This window comes from Heterodontus francisci, chromosome 2 (assembly GCF_036365525.1).
Source record: "Heterodontus francisci isolate sHetFra1 chromosome 2, sHetFra1.hap1, whole genome shotgun sequence".
NCBI classification, from domain to species: Eukaryota; Metazoa; Chordata; class Chondrichthyes; order Heterodontiformes; family Heterodontidae; genus Heterodontus; species Heterodontus francisci.
Window position 1 is genome coordinate 114,700,463 of NC_090372.1, and position 23,831 is coordinate 114,724,293.

General features: G+C 45.0%; 1 protein-coding gene across 1 annotated transcript in view; it reads right to left on the bottom strand.

The window, feature by feature from the left end:
* sdhaf3 (succinate dehydrogenase complex assembly factor 3) overlaps positions 1-21,396 on the bottom strand; it is a 68,164-nt gene extending 46,768 nt beyond the window's left edge. The window contains exon 1 of the mRNA XM_068009821.1: positions 20,959-21,396. Within this exon, the coding sequence (XP_067865922.1) occupies positions 20,959-21,132 (174 nt within the window). The 5' untranslated portion in view covers positions 21,133-21,396. The remainder of the gene's footprint in view (positions 1-20,958) is intronic.
* Positions 21,397-23,831: the final 2,435 nt, after the last annotated feature.

Here is a 23,831-nt window from a genome sequence, read left to right on the forward strand (position 1 = left end):
CCGGGCAGCCCCCGGTCAATAAAGTTCTGTCCCGCCACAGTCTACCTGCTTCAATGGGTGCTTGGAGCTCAGGGTCATTGCCCGAAAGGTGGACTGATACACCAAACAACACGAAAAAAGGAAAGAAGGTACCAGCCCTTCGCTTTGCAAGCTGGAACGTCAGAACTACGTGTCCTGGCCTGTCGGAAGACCTTACACAAATCAACGATTCTCGGAAGACCGCCATCATTAACAACGAGCTCAGTAGACTCAATGTAGACATTATAACTACTGCTATACAAATAAGGACAAAGAGTGGAAGACAGAGGTCATAAGAATTTTAGCAAAATGAAAGCTATTTTGGCCCACTGTGCCATTGATACCTTCACATCAAACCATCTACATTGGATCCATTTTTCTTTTTTTCATTCGTTTCTGGGATGTGGGCGTCGCTGGTTAGGCCAGCATTTATTGCCCATCTCTAATTGCCCTTGAGATGGTGGTGGTGAACTGCCTTCTGGAACCACTGCAGTCCTTGGGGTGTTGATACACCAACAGTGCTGTCAGAAAGGGAGTTCCAGGATTTTGACCTGGCGACAGTGAAGGAATGGCGATCTAGTTCCAAGTCAGGATGGTGTATGGCTTGGAGGGGAACCTGGAGTTATATTTGTATAATAAGCAACAATTTTTCCTTGTTGCATATTTGCATTTTCAATAAAACATCTCAACTACTTTCTACTTTGCCCCACTCAAAAAAACTCTTCAATAATTTTTGTCATGTGTATATCTCATGTGCAATTTGTATGCAGATGAAAGGAAGCAGATATATTGGAATACTTGCCAACATCCTCATTTCTGCTCAAGGATCAGAGACAAATCAGTATGGAAGCTAGAAATCAATTCCTTCCCTAGAAAACAATTGTTTCTGTACACATGTAAACACTATGATTAAAACAGCATTTAAAGCCACTTGTGGTAATGTATTTCACATTCTAATAAATCTTTGTATGAAAAAGAATACGCAACTGTCTGCTTATACTTTTATGAATCATAAATTGATATCCTGTTACTGACTCACCAACCAGCAGAAATAAATCTTCCAATTTACTCTCTAAAACTCTTGCATAATTTTGAATACATCTGTTAAATCTTCCTTCTCTAGCAAGTGAATTTAGCAATAGCTTTTCCAAAACTCTGAACATAATTACTTCAAATTTATTTTTGTGGATTGCATTCGCCACATGTCTAGCCACTCCCCTTACCTGTAGTCCTCTGCATTCTTCATCAGTTTTCCACGCCCTCAATTTGATATCAGTAAGCTCTAATATTATTCCCCTGTCCAAGTCATTTATTACTGTACATTAGGAACAAGAGGATCGAATGCAGATCTATGGGGCATGCCATGCCACTAATTACATCTTGTCAATCTGAGAAGTATCCATTTACTCCTACACTCTGCTCTCTACCTTTCAGCCAATTCTTTTCTTATGACACTTTACCTTTAATACCATGAGCTTTAATGTTCACAACTCTTTTATGTGTTTTGAAAGTCGAAGTATATCACATCGACTGTATTCTTTATCTATTCATTCAGTAATTTCCTTGAGCAGTTTAATTGAATTTGTTAAACATGATCTAGCTGTTACAAATCATGTTGACTGCCCCTAATTAGCCAATATCTTTCTAAGTACTTAATGGTCTCTACCATGATTGCAATCAGCATTTCTTTTGATTGTATGCTGTATGACACCTATATGTCTAAAAATCAATAATACAGGGGTGTGCAAGCTTTGCGGGTATAGAGGTTAGATCAATGCTCCCAAAAACTAGACTATATCTCAGGTTTCTGTTATTAATTGATGGTGGAGTTCTGGTTTAGATTTAACCATCAATAAGGCAACAGATCCAAGTACAGTTTTTTTTCCAAAGTTGTAGGCCCTTGAGATTCACATTCATAAATGCAAATAATACGCACAAGCACAAATATGATCGAGTTGCCTGGGCTTGGAGGGTCAGACTGCCAAAGCATGAGTGCTACATATGGTTCACTCATCATAGCTTGGATTTTTTTTTATTCATTCATGGGACATGGGCGTCACTGGCGTGGACAGCATTTATTGCCCATTCCTAATTGCCCTTGAGAAGGTAGTGGTGAGTCGCCTTCTTGAACTGCTGCAGTCCATTTGGGGTAGGTACACCCACAGTGCTGTTAGGAAGGGAGTTCCAGGATTTTGACCCAGCAACAATGAAGGAACGGCGATATAGTTCCAAGTCAGGATGGTGTGTGACTTGGAGGAGAACTTGCAGGTGGTGGTGTTCCCATGTATTTGCTGCCCTTGTCCTTCTAGTTGGTAGAAGTCGCGTGTTTGGAAGGTGCTGTCTAAGGAGCCTTGGTGCATTGCTGCAGTGCATCTTGTAGATGGTACACACTGCTGCCACTGTGCGTCGGTGGTGGAGGGAGTGAATGTTTGTGGATGGGGTGCCAATCAAGCGGGCTGCTTTGTCCTGGATGGTGTCGAGCTTCTTGAGTGTAGTTAGAGCTGCAACCATCCAGGCAAGTGGAGAGTATTCCATCACACTTCTGACTTGTGCCTTGTAGATGGTGGACAGGCTTTGGGGAGTCAGGAGATGAGTTACTCACCTCAGGATTCCTAGCCTCTGACCTGCTCTTGTAGCCACGGTATTTATATGGCTACTCCAGTTCAGTTTCTGGTCAATGGTAACCCCTAGGATGTTGATAGTGGGGGATTCAGCGATGGTAATGCCGTTGAATGTCAAGGGGAGATGGTTAGATTCTCTCTTGTTGGAGATGATCATTGCCTGGCACATGTGTGGTGCGAATGTTACCTGCCACTTATCAGCCCAAGCCTGGATATTGTCCAGGTCTTGCTGCATTTCTACACGGACTGCTTCAGTATCTGAGGAGTCACGAATGGTGCTGAACATTGCACAATCATCTCCGAACATCCCCACTTCTGACCTTATGATTGAAAGAAGGTCATTGATGAAGCAGCTCAAGATGGTTGGGCCTAGGACACTACCCTGAGGAACTCCTGCAGTGATGTCCTGGTGCTCAGATGATTGACCTCCAACAACCACAACCATCTTCCTTTCCTTTGCGCTAGGTATGACTCCTGCCAGCGGAGGGTTTTCCCCCTGATTCCCATTGACCTCAGTTTTGCTAGGGCTCCTTGATGCCATACTCAGTCAAATGCTGCCTTGATGTCAAGGGCAGTCACTCTCACCTCACTTCTTGAGTTCAGGCGTTTTGTCCATGTTTGAACCAAGGCTGTAATGAGGTCAGGAGCTAAGTGGCCCTGGCGGAACCCAAACTGAGCATCACTGAGCAGGTTATTGCTAAGCAAGTGCCGCTTGATGGCACTGTTGATGACACCTTCCATCACTTTACTGATGATAGAGAGTAGGCTGATGGGGCGGTAATTGGCTGGGTTGGATTTGTCCTGCTTTTTGTGTACAGGACATACCTGGGCAATTTTCCACATTGCAGGGTAGATGCCAGTGTTGTACTTGTACTGGAACAGCTTGACAAGGGGCACGGAAGTTCTGGAGCACAGGTCTTCAGTACTATTGCCGGAATATTGTCAGGGCCCATAGCTTTTGCAGTATCCAGTTCCTTCAGTCGTTTTTTGATATCACGCGGAGTGAATCGAATTGGCTGAACTCTGGCATCTATGATGCTGGGGACTTCAGGAGGAGGCTGAGATGGATCATCAACTCAGCACTTCTGGCTGAAGATTGTTGCAAATGCTTCAGCCTTATCTTTCGCACTGATGTGCTGGGCTCCCCCATCATTGAGGATGGGGATATTTGGGGAGCCACCTCCTCCAGTTAGTTGTTTAATTGTCCACCACCATTCACGGCTGGATGTGGCAGGATTGCAGAGCTTAGATCTGATCCGTTGGTTATGGGATCGCTTAGCTCTGTCTATCGCATGCTGCTTCCGCAGTTTGGCACGCAGATAGTCCTGTGTTGTAGCTTCACCAGGTTGACACCTCATTTCGAGGTATGCCTGGTACTGCTCCTGGCATGCCCTCCTGCACTCTTCATTGAACCAGGGTTGGTCTCCTGGCTTGATGGTAATGTGGGGGATATGCTGGGCCATGAGGTTACAGATTGTGGTTGAGTACAATTCTGCTGCTGCTGATGGCCCACAGTGCCTCATGGATGCCCAGTTTTGCATTGCTAGATATTTTCGAAATCTATCCCATTTAGCACGGTGATAGAGCCACACAACATGATGGACGGTATCCTCAATGTGAAGGCGGGACTTCATCTCCACAAGGATTGTGCGGTGGCCACTCCTACCAATACTGTCATGGACAGAAGCATCTGCAGCAGGCAGATTGGTGAGGACGAGATCAAGTCTGTTTATCCCTCGTGTTGGTTCCCCCACCACCTGCCACAGACCCAGTCTAGCAGCTATGTCCTTTAGGACTCGGCCAGCTCGGTCAGTAGTGGTGCTACCGAGCCACTCTTGGTGATGGACATTAAAGTCCCCCACCCAGAGTGCATTTTGCGTCCTTGTCACCCTCAGTGCTTCCTCCAAGTGGTGTTCAACATGGTGGAGTACTGAGTCATCAGCTGAGGGAGGGCGATAGGTGGTAATCAGTAGGAGGTTACCTTGCCCATGTTTGACCTGATGCCATGAGACTTCATGGGGTCTGGAGTCGATGTTGAGGACTCCCAGGGCAACTCCCTCCCTACTGTATACCACTGTGCCACCACCTCTGCTGGGTCTGTCCTGCCAGTGGGACAGGACATACCCAGGGATAGTGATTGCAGCGTCTGGGTTTTTACCCAGTGACAGTGAAGGACCAACGATATAGTTCCAAGTCAGGATGGTGTGTGGCTTGGAGGGAAGCTTGCAGGTGGCGGTGTTCCCATGCATTTGCTGCCCTTGTCTACTAGGTGGTAGCAGTCACGGGTTTGGAAGGTACTGTCTAAGGAGCCTTGGTGCGTTGCTGCAGTGTATTTTCTAGATGGTACACACTGCTGCCACTGCACGTTGGTGGTGGAGGGAGTGAATGTTTGTGGATGGGGTGCCAATCAAGCAGACTGACTTGTGCCTTGTCGATGGTGGACAGGCTTTGGGGAGTCAGGTGGTGAGTTACTCACCGCAGTTTTCCTAGCCTCTGACCTGCTCTTGTAGCCGTGGTATTTATGTGGCTATAGTTCAGTTGCCCTGTGCGCCAAAAAAACTCACCTTGTTTTGTTGTTTGATTTGAGCCAATCACTCAAATATGATCCCAGCCAGCTTCGAAGCCAGCAGGTTACTTTTCTTTGTTTACTGTGTAGCCTAGGCATAGTTTTAGAAGGTGCAGACTTGCTGAGCATCTGCACCCCCCTCTCAACCTCGTAAGCTGGTGTCCAGAGGAAAGACGAAAGCCTATATATCTGGGGCCTATTCGGTTGCAGGAGCTGCCAGAAGGTGCTAACATGAGAGAAACACCAACCACCTAATGGGGGGTCCACTCCAGCTTTTGTCGGGTTTACTCCCTTAGCCATTAGCTCTTGATGTTTTTGCTGTTAACGTTGAAGGCACTGACCATCAGGGCCCAGATCGCCTCAAACATAGATATGATCTTGTCCTCCAAATATGATTCGACAAGTGAGAAAACTACCAAACAATACAAAGCAGCAAAATATAATAGCCAAAGTGTGAACAACAGTGAACTAACTAAATTGCTCCATATTTAGTGTAGGCAAACATGACCGCCAATTTGTGCACAGTAATATGATAAATTACTAGATAACCTATTTTTAAATGATGCTAAAATCCCATTCAGATTGGATAAATTCAATTTTTATAACAACTAAAAGTTATGTAACCCCTTTAATATAGGATAATGACCTAAGCAGAGGCTTTCAGGAAAAAAATTGTCAAACAAAATTTGAAACTATTACATTGGATGACCAAAGCTTTGTCAAAGAGGTGGGCTTTAAGGAGGGTCTTAAAGAAGGAGAGGGATGTGGAAAGGCAGGGCAGTATACGGAGGGAATTCCAGAGCACCTGGCATAGCAGGCTGAAGGTCTGGCCGCCAATGGTGGGGAAAAAAGTGGGGGTGATGCAAAAGAGACCAAAGTCAGAGGAACGGAGGTTTCAGGAGGACCATAAAGGGAAGTTGTGTGATTAACTGGGATGTGGTCAAGAGAGCAGGAGGTGGGTCTCAGACAAGTTGAACTTAGATAGCACAAGAGACATAGGAGAGAAACAAGAGAAAGATAAGGGTTCATGACTAAGACAGAGGCAGCTTGGGGGGGGGGGGGAAGAAGTGGCTTGGTAGACAAGGTGAAAGGGGAAGCAGGAAATGCAGCTGAATGGTCTCAATCAGTGACAAAGTTATCTATGAGTTCCTTGCACTTGTTGGGCATGAGAATGGAAGAGGCAGGGCAGAGGGGTTTAGGTTTAAGGAGTCATGGTAGTGAAGTAAAGAAGCTAGGGATTATCTTTGCTTTCCAGGATGATCTTGGAGTAAACAGTTTTGTCAGAGGACAGCGAGACCTGATAGCATTGGTAGTCCAGCCAGGTTTAGTGATGGATGACTAAACCATTTGTGTGCCAGATAAATACGTCTGCACCCCTTGGGAATTAATATAGCAAAATGGTAGCCATACCAGAAGGAACAGCTAGGATGGAGAAAGTGATGAAAAAACAGGCAGGGCTGAAAAGTGGAGGAAGTACCGATGGAGCAGGAGAGCCCAGAGTGATATGAGCCACACTGCAACCACGGTGTGGCAGGTGGTGGGAAGTATAGACAGGTGGTAATGCTTTAACAAGGGGCAAGGTGTCTCCATCTGGGAGTCAATGGTCAGTGAAAGCCAGGATGTAATCCTGCACAATAAGGTTGCAGATGACAAGGGTCTTGTTTGTGATTGAACAGACATTCTGGAGCAAGACGGGCAAAGCAGGAAGACAGGACATGAATCAAGGCATAAGAACGTTAACCTTTTTGTTTTTATTTATACATAAAAGAGTTAATTATTAAAGTAATAAAGAAACAAGCCTATTGCTGAAGCTGTTATCCCACAAGAGATCTGTCTCCATGGAGTACTGGTGACAGATGCTCTTTTGCAGTTTACAAGGGCTTACTCTTCCACCTGCTGGATCTTATTACATGATACCAGAATAAAAACCATGCTGAAGTTAAACAGAATCGTCAAAATTATTTTGGTAAAGAATGATGGGTGTCACCAGTGCTGCTTGTGTTCTGATGAAAGGTTATCGATCTTAAACGTTAACTCTGTTTCTTCTTCCACAGATGCTCTTGAAGCTGCCGAGTACTTCCAGTATTTTCTGCTTATATTTAAAATCTCCAGCATTTGCAGTATTTTGCCTTTGAGGTAATATCGTAATTTTACATCTAATCTATTTCACCATTCCTGTGGGAAACCACTCCTGTTCTTGCTTGCAAAAAGCAAATGTAGAAAGTTTCAAAAATCTCAGTTTCAATCCTGATAGATGGATCCATTAATCAGGAAATTTCTAAACAGGCAGTTTTACAGAACAATTCACAAAACAAACCCAATATGTTTTGGAAGAGCTCAGAGAACCAGAGGGCAGGTGAACAAAGTCACTGTCTTAGCGATACGATTTTAGCAAAAGTAAATGCTCCTTTGTCTGATTATTTTAACACTTCATTCATCACAGCCAGGTGAAAAAAAAAAGTTAAAAATCGCCATACATTCGCAGCGCAGCTACATTTTTCTAAAATTATTGAGGTCATGAGTATTGCAAACTTTTAACCCTGTCCTTTCCTAACTGAAAATGAAAGAAATGACCAGGGTATAATCATGGGTACTTAGCCCCAATAGCATGGATCAAAACATCATAGACACTCCACCTATAATTTTTGGATCTGCATTTGTGTGAAGCCAAGTACCTTGCTACGATTGAAGATGCAGAAGATTTACTATTTAATGCAAACAAAGAAGAAAATGAAAATCTATACGAGTCAGATTCTACATCAATCTTTTTTTGCCCCTAGAAGTATTAATTCATCCTGTAATATACTCCACGTACAACCACTGCCCTCCGAAAGCCTTTCTATGTACATGACCCTAGACCAGGAAATTTGATAAACCTATGTGGTTGTGGAGGATATAGCTTTTGAGTCTTATCTTTCTTACCTGATGTTCACATGGACTCCTTTCAAACAGTGGTTATTGCAAAACGATCAGAGCGTGACTAGAATGTGAAATTCTCTGCCGTGACCTTGTTTGTGTCCATAATTACTTTACAAATGAAATTAGTTCCTTGAAACAGAGGAATATTAAAGGACAATGAGATTGAGTAGGTATGTGAGGTTAGATGGGTTGACTCGTGAAAAATACTGGTGCAAATTTGATGGGTCAAGTGGCCTCTTTCTGTGCAGTAGCATTCTATGAATACTCAAAAAAAGCAGCATACTGGTTTATGTGACAGAAATTAAATATTACAATTTGCCTGTTCTTTTAAATTCAATCACAATACATAAGGAGTATAAAAGCCAGCAAGAGTTACATTCTATGTCCCAGCCTAAATGAATACAAATGTTGAGATTTGACTGAGAGAGGACCAAGCTACTTAATTCAAATATAAACATGGCTGAATGATTCAGATACATGCACTGCGGGAAGCTCCTTTTGAGTGGAATTGGTTATTTAAAAAGAAGCTGTTGCAATAGTTTCAAGGGTATTTAAGTAAGCTGAATTTGTAAATTCAGAAATTTAGTTTGAAATCTTCAATCAGGCCAGTGTAGTTGATATATTGGTGAAAAATAGAAAATAAATACACTCAAAAGAATAATTTCATATGAAGATTGTTATTTGGTATCCTTCAAGGAGCTAAATAGTATAATTTCTACTGTAAATGCATTACTGTTAAATTTTTGATTGTATTAAACTATGTCTGGTGCAGTGAAGCTATGCAATTTTCATAGATAGCAGAAAGATACTTTGGAGGTATAAGATTATTCCACTAGCTGAAGTAATTAATGGAGGCTTTCTTATGTTATCCTTGGCATGTTACTGAAAGCTTACCTAGATAACAGGGTTAATGAAGATGCCATCGAAGTAGGTCATTCAGCCAGTTGAGCCTGCTCCGCCATTTAATAAGATCATGGCTGATCTGTTTCTGTCTCAAATTCCACACTCCCATCTATCCCTGATAATCTTTGATTCCCTTGCCTAACAAGAATCTATCTACCTCCGCCTTGAAAATATTTAATGACCCCGCCTCCACCACCTTCTGAGGCAGAGAATTCCGAAGTCGCAAAACATTCAAGAGAAAAAAAATTCTCCTCGTCTCTGTCCTAAAACAGTGACCCCTAGTTCTGGACTCACCCACAAGAGGAAACAACCTCTCCACATTCACCCTGTCAAGACTGCTTAGGATCTTATATACTTCAATTAAGTCTCCCCTCACTCTTCTAAACTCCAGTGAAAACAAGCCCGGTCTGTCCAACCTTTCCTCATAAGACAACCCACTCATTCCAGGTATCAATCTAGTAAACCTCCTCTAAATCGCCTCCAACGCATTCATATCCTTCCTTAAATGAGACCAAAACTGCACACAGTATTCGAGATGCGGCCTCACCAATGCCTTGTATAACTGAAACATAACATCCTTACTTTTATTTTCAATTCCTCTTGCAATAAAGGATAGCATTCCATTAGCCTTCTTTATTACTTGCTGTACCTGCATACTCATGCACTAGAACATCTAGATCCCTCCGCACCTCAGAATTCTGCAGTCGTTCCCCGTTTAAGAAATACTTTGCTCTTTTATTCTTCCTGCCAAAGTGAACAACTTCACATTTTCCCACCCTTGGTCATATGTAGAGCTGTGCCTCATCTGCAAGAGTAATCTAAAATACAGAAGCTGTAAAGTTTAAAATGAAGATTAAAAAAATACCCAAAAACATAAAGGTCTTATCTTTGAGCATTTGAAAAAAAATCAACAGGCGCTTGGAGAGCTTTGAGTTAATTAGGGAGGGTCAGCATGAATTTGTAAAAGGTGGATCCAACTATTGTCCCTCGTCTCCTCAAATGGATAACGCAAGTTGGGGGTACAGTTCTTGTTAGTGTGCAACTTTATTCTCCAAAACAACTATAAAAGCAACTTTTTGAGATTTTCTTTTACACACCAGTTATTATGATATAGAATGCACAACCTGAAAGGGTGGTGGAAGCACATTCAATAGTAACTTTCAAAAGGGAACTGGATAAATACTTGAAGGGGAACAGTAGCATGGCGATGGGCAATGGCAGGGGAATGGGACTAATTAGATAGCACTTTTAGAGTCGGCACAGACATGATAAGCCAATCAGCCTCTTTCTGTGCTATATCATTCTGACTCTATTTAAAAATGCTTTTGATAGTGGTAGTTCTCTGAGGAATTCCAGAGAACTAGGGTCAAGGTAGCCATATGTTTTGTTACTGACAGAGTGGAGGGAAGATACACTGTACACCACAGTTGGAAAAGCAGAGGTGTGAGCTAGGGTCTGATAATATATAATTACAGTTGCTACCTCCTATTAATATATAGTGGCCAAGATTTGGTACGTTATTTACAATTCCTAGCTTCCATTGCTGTAAGGGTCCCATATTCAGTCAAGCTGACCTCATCCAGATATAGCGGAACCAAATACATCATTTAACCACCCCTTAACTGCACAATATCCTGGGGAAAGGTAAAAGCAACAGAGGATGAAACCGGTTTCCAATTAGGAATAGCGATGGGAAATACCTCTCTGATCTGTTAAAACAATCAAGCAAGGCTCCAGGAGATCAAAATATTCCCGCTACTCATCATTCCCAACTAACTAGCTACAGACTGGCGAAAGAAACAGCAGGATATAAAGACAGCCTGAGCACGGCCCGCAGGAAAGCAGAGAGCAGACCTGCGAGGGCAAGCCAGGTCCAAGAGCAGACCTGCGGGGGAGTGAGAGGAGCGGCAGGAGATAAAACCAGGTCTGAGAGAGATCTGCGGGGTGAGGTTAGGAGCCAGAGCTTCAAATCATCAACAAAAAAAACGAGTGACATCACAGGACAGGTGGGTGATTGGCTGGTGGGTATCGCAATTTTTTCTTTGCTATTTAAGCTAGGGAAGTGTGTCAAACTCAGAGCGAAGAATCTGTAACTTACTATTACTTAACGGGGAGGGGAGGATAGGGGCGGGGAGGGGAGGAAAGGGGCGGGGAGGGAAAGGGGAGGGAACGAAAGGACAGAACGAAAGGACGGCAGTATTGATTAAGGAGAATATGAGTGTTGGAGAGACGGGATGTCCTGGAGCAGTCAAGGACAGAAATATTTGGTGAGAAAGAAGAAACAACAGAGGTACCTTTACACTACTGATTTTATTCTATAGGCCACTAACTTGTGGGAAAAATGTAGAGGAGCAAATTTGCAAGGAAATTATAGAGAGGCGCAAGAACTATTGAGTTGTGATAGTGGGGTATAATCCTAACATAAACTGGGATAGCAATAGTGTGAAGGGCAGAAATGGACAAGAGTTTCTGAAGCGAGTTCGGGAGAAGTTTCTTCACCAGTACCTTTCCCTATCCAACAAAGAAGGAGGCATTGCTGGATTTGGTTCTGGGGAAAGAGTTGGTCAAGTGGATCAAGTAACAGTAGAGGAACATTTACAGAACAGTGATCATAGTATCATAAAGGTTTAGATTAGCTATGGAAAAAGACCAGATGAAATCTCGAGAAACATGCTTAATTGGAGGAGGGCCAATTTCAGTAGGTTGAGAACAGACATCCTAGATAAATTCGAACGAAAGATCAACAGGTAGGATGGAGCGGGAAATTTAAAGCAGTGATTGAAGCGGGGATGGCGGGAGGGAGCGGGATACTGTTAGGGGGAACGGAGCCGGTGATATTGGCTATTGAGGGGTGAGGACATCATTGCGTGGTGACGTCAACGCACGCATTCATACTGGCAAGCTGGCAAATGTTCGCACGCACTGATGAGGTCCGTATCACTCTGCGCATGCTCTGTGTTGTCAGGAGTCACTGTGCATCATTTACTTTCCCTACAGCCAAAGTGAATGACATGGCAGTCAGCAGGCAGCATCCCGCCCCATGGTTCAGTGATGCCTCCCTGCAGGTTTTCCTCCAGGCTGTCAGGGAAAGACGGGAGGTCCTCTTCCCTGCAGATGGAGTCAGAAGACCCTACCACCTCACCAAGGCAGCCTTGTTGGAGGTAGTGGAGGAGGTCTTGAACCGTGCGGTAACTCTTAGAATAAGAGTACATGTTGCAAGCACATCAATGACTTGCTCAGATCAGCGAGAGTAAGTTGCCCTGGCAAGGCTGCTCCATTGATTTCTTCCATGGCTAGATGTCTTTAAAGCAGATGGTATGCAAAGAATGCAATCAAATGCGAGAGCAGCCTAGGTGCCATCTAATAAATGAAGATTGGCATTGTTTATGTGATAGGATGTGTCGTGCGAAAGCAAATGCAGAATGAGTGATGTTGATGCATGTATGCAATCGTTGTGATGCATCATTTGCCATGTCATTAAATCTGCACTGTCTGTTGCAGGAGAAACAAAGCCACAATCAGCACCAACATGCTAAGACGGGAGGGGAGTTCCCTGACATCAGGCTGCTGACCAAGGCCAAGGAGGAGGCCTCGGAGATCGCGAGAGAGCAGGAAGGCAGGGTGAATGGAGATGGTTAGGCAGGAGCCACAAGGTGTAAGGATGAGGTGTCATCTCTGCTCTTGCAGCCATATGTGGAAACGGAAGGAAATTGTGTGAACCCATGTGAAGCGCTTGCTTAAAGTGCCTCTGTTTGTGGTACTCGAGTAGCAGAACGCCGTGTGGCCCATGAATCCTCCTCTGGAGCGGAAGAAGCTGCCAATGCCCCAGAGAATGCACCGTCACCTACCTCTTCTTCCACCTCCGCCAGCGCAGATATATCCACATGGTCCATGGGGGGGTTTAAGATTAGAATCTGGGTCACAAGCTGGTGTGCACGACACAGCCAAGTCCCAGCAGCTGAGGAAGCATGTGCCAGCTGGGTCCCCTGACAATCGGAGGATTGCTGAGGAACAGGCCCCTGCTCAGCCACACGCTCATGATAATCCTCTGTTTCTTGCAACAAGAAGTCTACTGGAGGTGCAGCAAAACCATGTGGAAAATATGTCGAAGATGCCTGAGGTCATGCGTGGCTTTGCGCGTGCCATTACGTCTGCCATGTCCCAGGCATTTGAGCGTATGGCTTCCTCAGTCAAGAGTCTGGAGAGCTCCGTAGTGAGTCTGGTTGAGCACTCGAGCCATATGTGATCTGACCTGCACCTGTTGTTACCATGGGCTCCATGCAGGAGTCTAAGCAAGAGGGGGACGTGGAACCTGGGCTTCCCTTAGGGAGTCAGGCAAGTGCCATTGTGGAGGAGGAGCGCCTGCCAGCTTCCCCGGGGCCTTCCTGTCTTGACACCCCAGGATGAGTGGGGTCTCATCCTCCCTCCTCGATACTGACCTCCTCACCTCCAGCAGCCGAGCACATAGGGGGATACTCAAGTCCCACTGCTGCCGACCCCCAGCAGAATGGAACCATCGAGGTCCTGTTCCTCCAGAGGACGACCGCCCTGATCATTAACAGAAACGGGGCAGCGCACTGAGTAGACTGCCTCCACCTCAGCTGCTAATATGAAGATATGAATTAGGAGCAGGAGTAGTCCACTGGGCCCCTTGAGCCTGCTCCGTCATTCAATAAGATCATGGCTGATCTGATTGTATCCTCAACTCCACATTCACACCTACCCCCGATAACCTTTCACCCCCTTGCTCATCAAGAATCTTTACACCTCTGCCTTTAAAATATTTAAAGACTCTGCTTCCACTGCCTTTTGAGGAAGAGAGTTCCAAAGACTCACGACACTCAGAGAAAAAAAATTCTCATCTCTGTCTTAAATGGACGACCCCTTATTTTTAAACAGCGAGCCCCTAGTTCTAGATTCTCCCACAAGAGGAAACATCCTTTCCACATCCACCCTGTCAAGACCCCTCAGGATCTTATATGTTTCAATCAAGTCTCCTCTTTCTCTTCTAAACTCCAGCAGATGCAAGCCTAGCCTGTCCAATCTTTCCTCAAAAGACAACCCGCCCATTTCAGGTATTAGTCTAGTCAACCTTCTCTGAACTGCTTCCAACACACTTGCATCCTTCCTTAAATAAGGAGACCAATACTATACACAGCTCTCCAGATGTGGTATCACCAATGCCCATATAACTGTAGCATAACCTCCCTACTTTTGTATTCAATTCATCTCACAATAAACAATAACATTCTATTAGCTTTCCTAATTACTTGCTGAACCTGCATACTAACCTTTTGCGATTCATGCACTAGGACACCCAGGTCCCTCAGAGCTCTGCAATCTCCCACCTTATAGAGAATATGCTTCTTTTTTATTCTTCCTGCTAAAATGGATAATTTCACATTTTCCCACATTATACTCCATTTGCCAGATCTCTGCCCACTCACTTAACCTATCTATTGTAGTCTCCTTATGTTCTCTTCACAACTTACTTTCCTACCTATCTTTGTGTCATCAGCAAATTTAGCAACCATACCTTCAGTCTCTTCATCCAACTCATTCATACAAATTGTAAAACATTGAGGCCCCAGCACTGAACCCTGTGGCACACCAGTCGTTACGTCTTGCCAACTAGAAAATGACCCATTTATGCCTACTCTCTCTTTCCTGTTAGCTAGCCAATCTTCTATCCATGCCAATGTGCTACCCCCTACACCATGAGTTTTAATTTCTCACAATAACCTTTGATGTGGCACCTTATCAAATGCCTTCTGGAAATCCAAGTACAGTGCATCCACCGGTTCCTCTTTGTCCACAGCACATGTTACATCTGCAAACAACTCCAATAAATTAGTTAAACATTTCCCGTTCACAAAACCATGTTATCTCTGCCTGATTACATTGGATTTAAGTACCCAGCCATAAAGTCTTTAATAATAGCTTCTAACATTTTCCTGATGACAGATGTAAAGCTAACTGGCCTGTAGTTTCCTGCTTTCTGTCTCCCTCCCTTTTTGAATAAAGGAGTTATATTCCAATACTATCATGCCATACTTTTGTTTTCTACTATCATAACGCTGCTTGCAGTACTGTGCAGTCGCATTCATCGTAGCCCATAGATGATTTCAAATGCCAATCATATGAAAGCGCAGCAACGCTTTGCTAAGATTGCAGAGATGAATAAGACCTCATGCAAAAGGGGATTTGTGTAGGAAATTATTATGTTTCTCCTCCCAACCTTCCTGGACATGGTTTAATGTTGGCTGACATTGCATAAATGAGGTTCTCCCTGTTGTCCCTTGCATCTCTCTCCATGGCCCTCATATCCAACACAGCATCGTTGTCATTGCTGTCCTTCTCCTCACCCTCTTCATAGTGTTACGACCAGATGAGAAGTGTGTCTAGGAGTCTCATTCAGCCTTCACCTGGTCTTATCGTAACAGGATTTTAATTTTCAAACACACCGTGTTTTGAGCTCTGTCTTGGTAAATCCTTGTTCACCACTTTCCAATTATAAAGCAAAGAAATGAGCATAAACAGGCTTTTGTAGGTTTAAAGAAGAAAAGTGAAATTTTATTAAAACTTAAAAACTTAAACTCTAATTTGGTTAACGCCTACGGATACACGCCGCGCCCACGCTAGCATGCATACGCACATTAAAAGAGAGACACAAAAGAGAAGAAAAAATAAAGTAGCAAGGTTTGCAGCAATATCAGAAGAGTTTCTAGTTACTGTGCTTCGAGCTCACTGTAGTCCTTTTGTAGGTAGCTCTTGCTTGTATGTAATTCTTGCTTTTCGTTGGGGCCAAGCATTCTCCTTAAACCTTGTTCACTTAGGAGACTTTTTTCTCTTGGGGTTCCTGTGTCTTCAATGGTTTCCGAAGCTGGTGAGACCGAGATAAGAGCAGACAGGAGAGAGGTCTTTTCCAGTCCAGAAGCAAACAGCTTTCTCAGTTTTAAAACTCTGTGCCAAGTACAAATTCAAAAATACTCCAACCGCCAGTCATGTGACTAAACTGGTCTGACCACGTCTGTTTGTGTATTCAACCACCTTAGCAGTTAACCTGGAATGTTAGCTTCTCCACCATCAATGTCTGGTAATCAAAAGTCCATGTGGATTAAATTGAAGCAGGGCGTGTCCCCTTTGTCCTTTTCAAGTACTATCTGTTACTATGCAAATATCTTTCCAGTTAAGGGTGTGTTTTTTTTTAAAAACAAGTTCTTTCTTTACTCCAGTAACAGTTTAAAAATCAACATTTATGTGGCAAAATGAATGTGTCTCATTCTTGACAGGTGGGGGTCTGCATGACAATAGCCACCCTCATCTAAGGAGGACTGTGCTCCCCCTGTTCCCGTCTGCAGAATGTTGCCACGTCGAATTGCAAGGTTGTGCAAGGCACAGCAGACGATTATTCGTGACACCCTCTGTGGCGTACACTGAAGCTCCTCCAGACCGGTCAAGGCAACGAAATCGCATTTTCACCGTGCCAATGGTGTGTTCAATGATGGCTCTGGTGGATGCGTGAGTGACACTGTATCTCTCTTCAGCAGCACTTTGGGGATAACGTGCTGGTGTCATCAACCATGTACAAAGCAGATAATGCTCGTCATCCAGGATCCATCTGTCCACTTCAGCTGGTTCCTCGAAAACTGCTGGCAACTGAGAGTTCCTCAAAATGTAAGGATCATGACAGCTCCCTGGGAAATGTGCGCAAACATGCATGATTCTTCTCTTGTGGTCACAAACCAGCTGTATGTTTAAAGCGTGGAAGCCTTTGCGATTGACAAAGACAGCAGGCTGGTCCCAGGGAGCTCTAATAGCCACAAGAGTACAGTCGGTCACCCCTTGCCCTCTCGGGACCCAGCGATGGCGCCGAAGGCTGCAGACTTTTCTGCCCAGCTGTCCTTGTCTACAGGTCAGTAGATGAAATCACTGGTGGTAAAAACTTGGAGGCGAAGGACATCGGGACGAAGGGAGGAGAATTCTGACCGAAGATATCATCACTGGGGTTCATATTGGACTTTTTAAAAATAAAAGACAAGTCAGGATATGCTACTGATGTGGCAGCCTGGGCTGTTACAACATCAGTCAACTTGTCTACAACCACTCTCATGGACAATGGCCTTTTGAAATAGGCTTCAATGGTTTCCTTCTTGACTTATCAAGATGCAGATATCAATCCATGGATGGTATGCACCTCTGAACTCCCAATGCTGAGAGCAGGATTTGACCACATGCAGGTGGTCTTGCATAGCTAGGGTGGGATTGATAAGGCACTGAAACCCAATAGGATGACCAAATTCAAAACATTACCTTATACATCAAAGGACCGGGGTCAGAAAGGGGTATAAAGCCACAGCTCACAAGGACATTGTAGCTGCAGCCCGGAAATGCAACATGGTCAGTCACAGGAAGTCGTGCGAAGATATCGTTCAGCGGATCTGACCACCCAGGAACAAGTTTCTGAACACGGGTCTACTAAGCAACTGGTGTTGTAAATATATATTATTGTTTGGTGAATTAATAAAGGTGTTCCACATAAAGTGGAAGTGTCATGCTAGGCCCCCAGCTGCCAGGAATAAAGCACATTAAGTTTGTCATGAACATTGATTTTAAACTGTTACTGGAGTGAAGAAAGGACTTGTTAAACAGATCAGCCGTGGCTGGAAAATACATGTGCATATTAACAAAGAGTGGCTGGAAGGACAAAGGACCATTCCCTGACACATTCAACCCACAATGGACCTTGATCACCAGGTATTGTGTGTAAGAGGAGTATTCCAGAGATTGCTAAGGTGATACAATCCAAGACGTGGTCAGACCAGTTAGTCACATGACTAACATGCTTGGCAACCTGGGTTTTTCTGAATTGTACAAACAGTTTGAACTCAGAGTGTTGGTTTGCTCCTGGACTGAGAAGATCTCTCCTGTCTGCCCCCATCTCTTTCTCACAAGCCTCTGAATCCACTGAAGACACATGAACCCCAAGAGAGAAAAGTCTCCTAAAGTGAACAAGGTTTAAGAAAAATACTGGGCCCCAATGAAAAGCAAGATCTACCGACAACCAAGGATTCTACAGTGAGCTCGAAGAACCGTAACAAAAACTCTTCAGATATTGCCTCAAACGTTTCCACTTTATTGTTCTTCTGCTCTTTTCTGTCTCTATTTGTATGTGTGTATCGCGTATGCATGCTAGCGTAGGTACGTCATGTATCCGTAGGCGTCAACTAAATTAGAGTTTAAGTTCAAGTTTAATAAATTTCAACTTTTCTTCTTTAAACCTAAGAAAGTCTGTTTGTGCTGGTTTCTTTGTCTTATAATTGGAAAGCGGTGAACAAGGATTCACCAAGGGGGAGCTAGAAACACGGCGTGTTTAAAATTAAACCCCGTTACGGTAAGACGAGGTGAAGGCTGAGAGGAACCCCTAGACACCTTTCTCACCTGGTTGTAATCAAACTTTGTTTCCAAAGTTTGTTTTGTGCCATTGATACTCAGTGCGGGATCAGGACCTTGGAGGGAAGTGAGACTCCCTGTTAAAATTCTTACAACTCTTATCCTTGAACCTCCTCACATCAAACTGACAATTGTTGCCGAGTCCCATTCCCCTCCATATGAAGCAGTCGAATAACCACCCATTAGTCTTGCCCTTCTCCTCACAGAATCCATTTGCCCCCATTAACTGCAACTGTTCCCTCTGCTAGCCAGTATCCTCAATTTGCCCCACAGCTCCCCGATGTCAACAGCACTCATCCCTCCCTTTCGGCACTTGCCAAATATCTTCTCACAGTACTGATCTAATCCACCCAGCACCCCTGCATCTTCACCATCACCATCATTGTTGGCGCAGGTGCATTGGGCTGAAAGGCCCGTTTCTGTGCTGTAAAGCTCTATGACTCTAACATCAGCTATTCAGCAACCTGGACACTTCATTCCATCCTCGCCTGCTCCTCAATGCACTCAATCAGCCCCACCCTTCCCTACCTGACTACACTCCCCTACTCCTCAAAGCATCCGATCAACCCCACCCGACCCTCCCCGACTGCTCGATGCACCCAATCAACCCCACCCTTCCTCCTCGACAACCCATCCCTAATCCTCCATGTGGCTCCTGCCCATACCGACGCTGTCATTCTCTGAGATAATTCACCCTTCCTGGTGCCGGGCCTGGAAACATCCATTCCAATGCTGGCTTTAGTTTAGCGTCTGAGTTAAAGTGAGAAGACCACTGTCCTAAGGCTCAACTGCACAAATCCGACTGTTGCATGCCACGTTGAAACATTTGTGAACTGGGTGGCATAGGAACATCGTTCGCCATTCACTTAATCTGGCAGGTAGGACTAAATCGTAACTATGCATAGGGTAATGAGGATTCATGTTATTTAAATGAGCGCAAAGCTGCAATCCACCACCGCGCTGGGGGAACCCCAGAATGCCGCCAACTTAATTCCTCTAAAATATTCCACGTTGGGAATCCGAAAAAACACCTCCTGCCTAATTATACCACCCCACACACCACCAAATCCGCCACGGTAGACTGCATAAAATTCCTTACCAGAGAGTACAAAAGGAAGTTATGAACCACCTTTTTAAAACATTGGTTTGGCCTCAACTGTAGTAGTGTGTCCAATTCTGGGCATCGCACTTTAAGAAGCTTGTGAAGGCTTTAAACAGGATGTAGAAAAAAATTTACGAGAATGGTTCAAGGGAAGAGGGACTGCAGTTACGAGGATAGATTAGAGAAGAAAATGTTGAAAGGAGATTTGAAATATGTTTTCAAAATCATGAAGGGTCTAGGCAGAGTAGATATAGAGAAACTGTTTCCTTTGGCAGAGGGATCAACAACCAGAGGACACAGATTTAAGGTGATTGGCAAAAGAACCAAAGGCCGACATGAAAAGCTTTTTTTTTAATGTCACAAGTGGTTAGGATCTGGAATGCACTGCCTGAAAGGGTATTGAAGGCAGATTCAATTGTGGCTTTCAAAAGGAAATTGGACAAGCATCCAAAGATAAATAAATTGCAGGATTAGAGGGGCAAGGCGGATTAATGGGACTAACTGAATTATTCTTCAGAGACGCTCCAGACTCGTCGGGTTGAATGGCCTCCTTCTGTGCTGCAACCATGCTATGATTCCTTTGATTGGACAATAGGATAACACTGGGTTGCCAGTGTCATCATGCAAATTAATCCCTTCATAAAAGCGCTTCTACCCCAAGGACTGCAGCGGTTCAAAAAGGCAGCTCACCATCACCTTCTCAAGGGCAATTGGTTGGCTGGCAGCTCAAGAGGCGGGACACTTCCTCCTTCAAGTGGGTGGAAGTCCCGCCTTGGAACACTCAAAGCCTGGGGATCCGTAAGATGCGGATGGTTCTCCAGGCTAGGCGGAAGCAGGATTGCCACCGACTTTTACATCGGTGGCCAGCTCCCGTCCACCCAACATAAAATCCAGCCCTAGGTGTTCACATTAGCAGCCCTCGAACCTTTGAAGATTTGGTTCCAAGAGCCATTCCAGAGACTTGAGTCCATAATCCAGGCTTAAGACTCCAGTGCAGTCCCAGCTGCTTCATAGTGGATGTAAAGAAGCCCACAGCTCTATTGGAAGAGCAGGGAAATTCCCGCCAGTGTTCTGGCCAACATTTATCCATCAACTAACACCACTAAAACAGATTATATGCTCAGTATCCACTGCTGTTTTTTGGGATCTTCCTGTGGGTAAATGAGCTGCCACATTCACATTTTCTTGCATTATAACAGTGCCCATTAGCTCAAGTAAATCACTGGCTGTGAAGAGATTTAGGACAGCCTGGAGGCTGAAAGGTGCAATACAGAAGCAATTCTCTCTCTAGCCCGAGGAGAAGGCTCGGCTCTCACTCCCCGCCCGTTTGTAACACCACGAGCGGCCTCCCCCGAGACCCGGTGAGGCATTCCTACCTCCCATTCCTTGATGAATCTGTTCGCCTCCTGCGCTCCGACCGCTCTGTTCCTCCTGAACTCCTCCCGGACATACCGGTCACCCAGAGCGCGCAGCTCGGCGGGTAGCAGCCGGTGCGCGAGCAGAATCCGTTTGTACAGCGCGCACACCCGCCAGATTCCAACCGACGCCATCCATCTCCCGGGTAACGACTATACTGCGAGCGGCCCACACTCCTGCTTACCGGAAGCGCCCGTTTCAATTGTATAATATTTCTGTCGAGGTACTACACGAATATTCCTCCGAATGAATTGTCCATATTTCCCGGGGTGGGGGAAATCCGTGCGTATTTCTACAACTTCGCCGCACTTTCTTAAGAACTAATTGCAAAGGAAATGTCAGTATATGTTGATAAATGCCGTCTATTGTAAAGTTATTTTCGAGGGTATTTTGTATTTCTTGTCACCTTGTAACATTGTTTCCAGGGGCTCGTAGCGCCGGTGGGTTCGTTGATGCTGTTGCACGGTGACGACGCGCGCTGGAGTTGATTGGTTGTTGCCGTAGAGACGGCGTCGAGCCCGCTGGTGGGTTGTAAGGTCATAAAGTACAAAGGAGCCGCACCAAGTGTGCGTCCGACATAGAAACTTAAACCATACGGAAGGCGGCCATTCGGCCTATTGTGTCTATGCTGAAAAAGAGCTAACCAGCCTCATCCCAGTTTCCAACTTTTGGTCCACAGGACTGTAGGTTACAGCTCTTCAAGTCAATATGCAAGTGCTTTTTAAATGTGATGAGTGTTTCTGCCTCTACCAACCAGTCAGGCAGTGTGGTCCAAACTCGCACCACCCTCTTCTTTGGCCTCCTTGTCTCGAGAGACAATGGGTAAGCGCCTGGAGGTGGCCAGTGGTTTGTGGAGCAGTGCCTGGAGTGGCTATAAAGGCCAATTCTAGAGTGACAGACTCTTCCATAGGTGCTGCAGATAAAATTGGTTGTCGGGGCTGTTACACAGTTGGCTCTCCCCTTGCGCTTCTGTCTTTTTTCCTGCCAACTGCTAAGTCTCTTCGACTCGCCACACTTTAGCCCCCCCTTTATGGCTGCCCGCCAGCTCTGGCGATCACTGGTAACTGACTCCCATGACTTGTGATCAATGTCACAGGACGTCATGTCGCGTTTGCCGACGTCCTTAAAGCGGAGACATGGACAGCTGGTGGGTCTGATACCAGTGACGAGCTCGCTGTACAATGTGTCCTTGGGAATCCTGCCATCTTCCATGTGGCTCACATGGCCAAGCTATCTCAAGCACCGCTGGCTCAGTAGGGTGTACATGCTGGGGATGTTGGCTGCCTCGAGGACTTCTGTGTTGGAGATACGGTCCTGCCACCTGATGCTAAGGATTCTCCGGAGGGAGCGAAGCTGGAATGAATTGTGACATCGCTCTTGGCTGACATACGTTGTCCAGGCCTCGCTGCCGTAGAGCAAGGTACTGAGGACACAGGCTTGATACACTCGGACTTTTGTGTTCCGTGTCAGTGCGCCATTTTCCCACACTCTCTTGGCCAGTCTGGACATAGCAGTGGAAGCCTTTCCCATGAGCTTGTTGATTTCTGCATCGAGAGACAGGTTACTGGTGATAGTTAAGCCTAGGTAGGTGAACTCTTGAACCACTTCCAGAGTGTGGTCAACGATATTGATGGATGGAGCATTTCTGACGTCCTGTCCCATAATGTTCGTTTTCTTGAGGCTGATGGTTAGGCCAAATTCGTTGCAGGCAGCCACAAACCTGTCGATGAGACTCTGCAGACACTCTTCAGTGTGGGATGTTAATGCAGCATCATCAGCAAAGAGGAGTTCCCTGATGAGGACTTTCCGTACTTTGGTCTTCGCTCTTAGACGGGCAAGGTTGAACAACCTGCCACCTGATCTTGTGTGGAGGAAAATTCCTTCTTCTGAAGACTTGAACGCATGTGAGAGCAGCAGGGAGACTAAGATCCCAAACAGTGTGGCTGCGAGAACACAATCCTGTTTCACGCCGCTCAGGATAGGAAAGGAGTCTGAGGAGGCGCCACTATGCTAAATTGTGCCTTTCATATTGTCATGGAATGAGGTGATTATACTTGGTAGCTTTGGTGGACATCCGATATTTGCTAGTAGTCTGAAGAGACCACGTCTGCTGACGAGGTCAAAGGCTTTGGTGAGATCAGTGAAAGCAACGTAGAGGGGCATCTGTTGTTCGCAGCATTTCTCCTGTAGCTGAGTGAAAAAAGTCCTCAACTCCCATCTAATCCGTCTACTAATTATTTTAAATCTATGTCCCCGGTTATTGGCCTCTGTTGGTGGAAATAGTCCTTCCTACCCATTGTATAGGCTCGTTTATAGTTTTATACACCTCCATTAAATTCAAAGTCCCTCTGCTCCTCTATATTTCTCAGTATGCTACCATTTATTGTGTATTCGAGCAAAGCTGAAAATAGAGACATTTTGTTGAAGCTTTTTGTCGCACTTATCAGGACAATTCACAAAAATACCAATGCAAGGGAAACAACAAATTTATACTGTAAACTGGTGCATTCTCCATGGCAAAGCCTCCACTAATCAGAGTCCACTTGCCAACCAATCAGCACTCTGTTCTCAGACAGTATAAATTTGTTGTTTCCCTTGTTTGTCCTCTCCAAATGCCTTGCCTCACACTTCTCCAGATTGAGTTCCATTTACAATTTTCCTGCCATCAGAGCAGTCCATTGATATCTTCCTGCAGTCTGCAGCTTTCTTCCTCACTATCAACCACGTGACCAATTTTTGTACCATCTGTGTTATGTCTTGTCGTTCCCAGAGCTTTGAAATAATCATACTTTTAACACAGATACTAGAGCTTGCATCTCTTTTATTTTACACA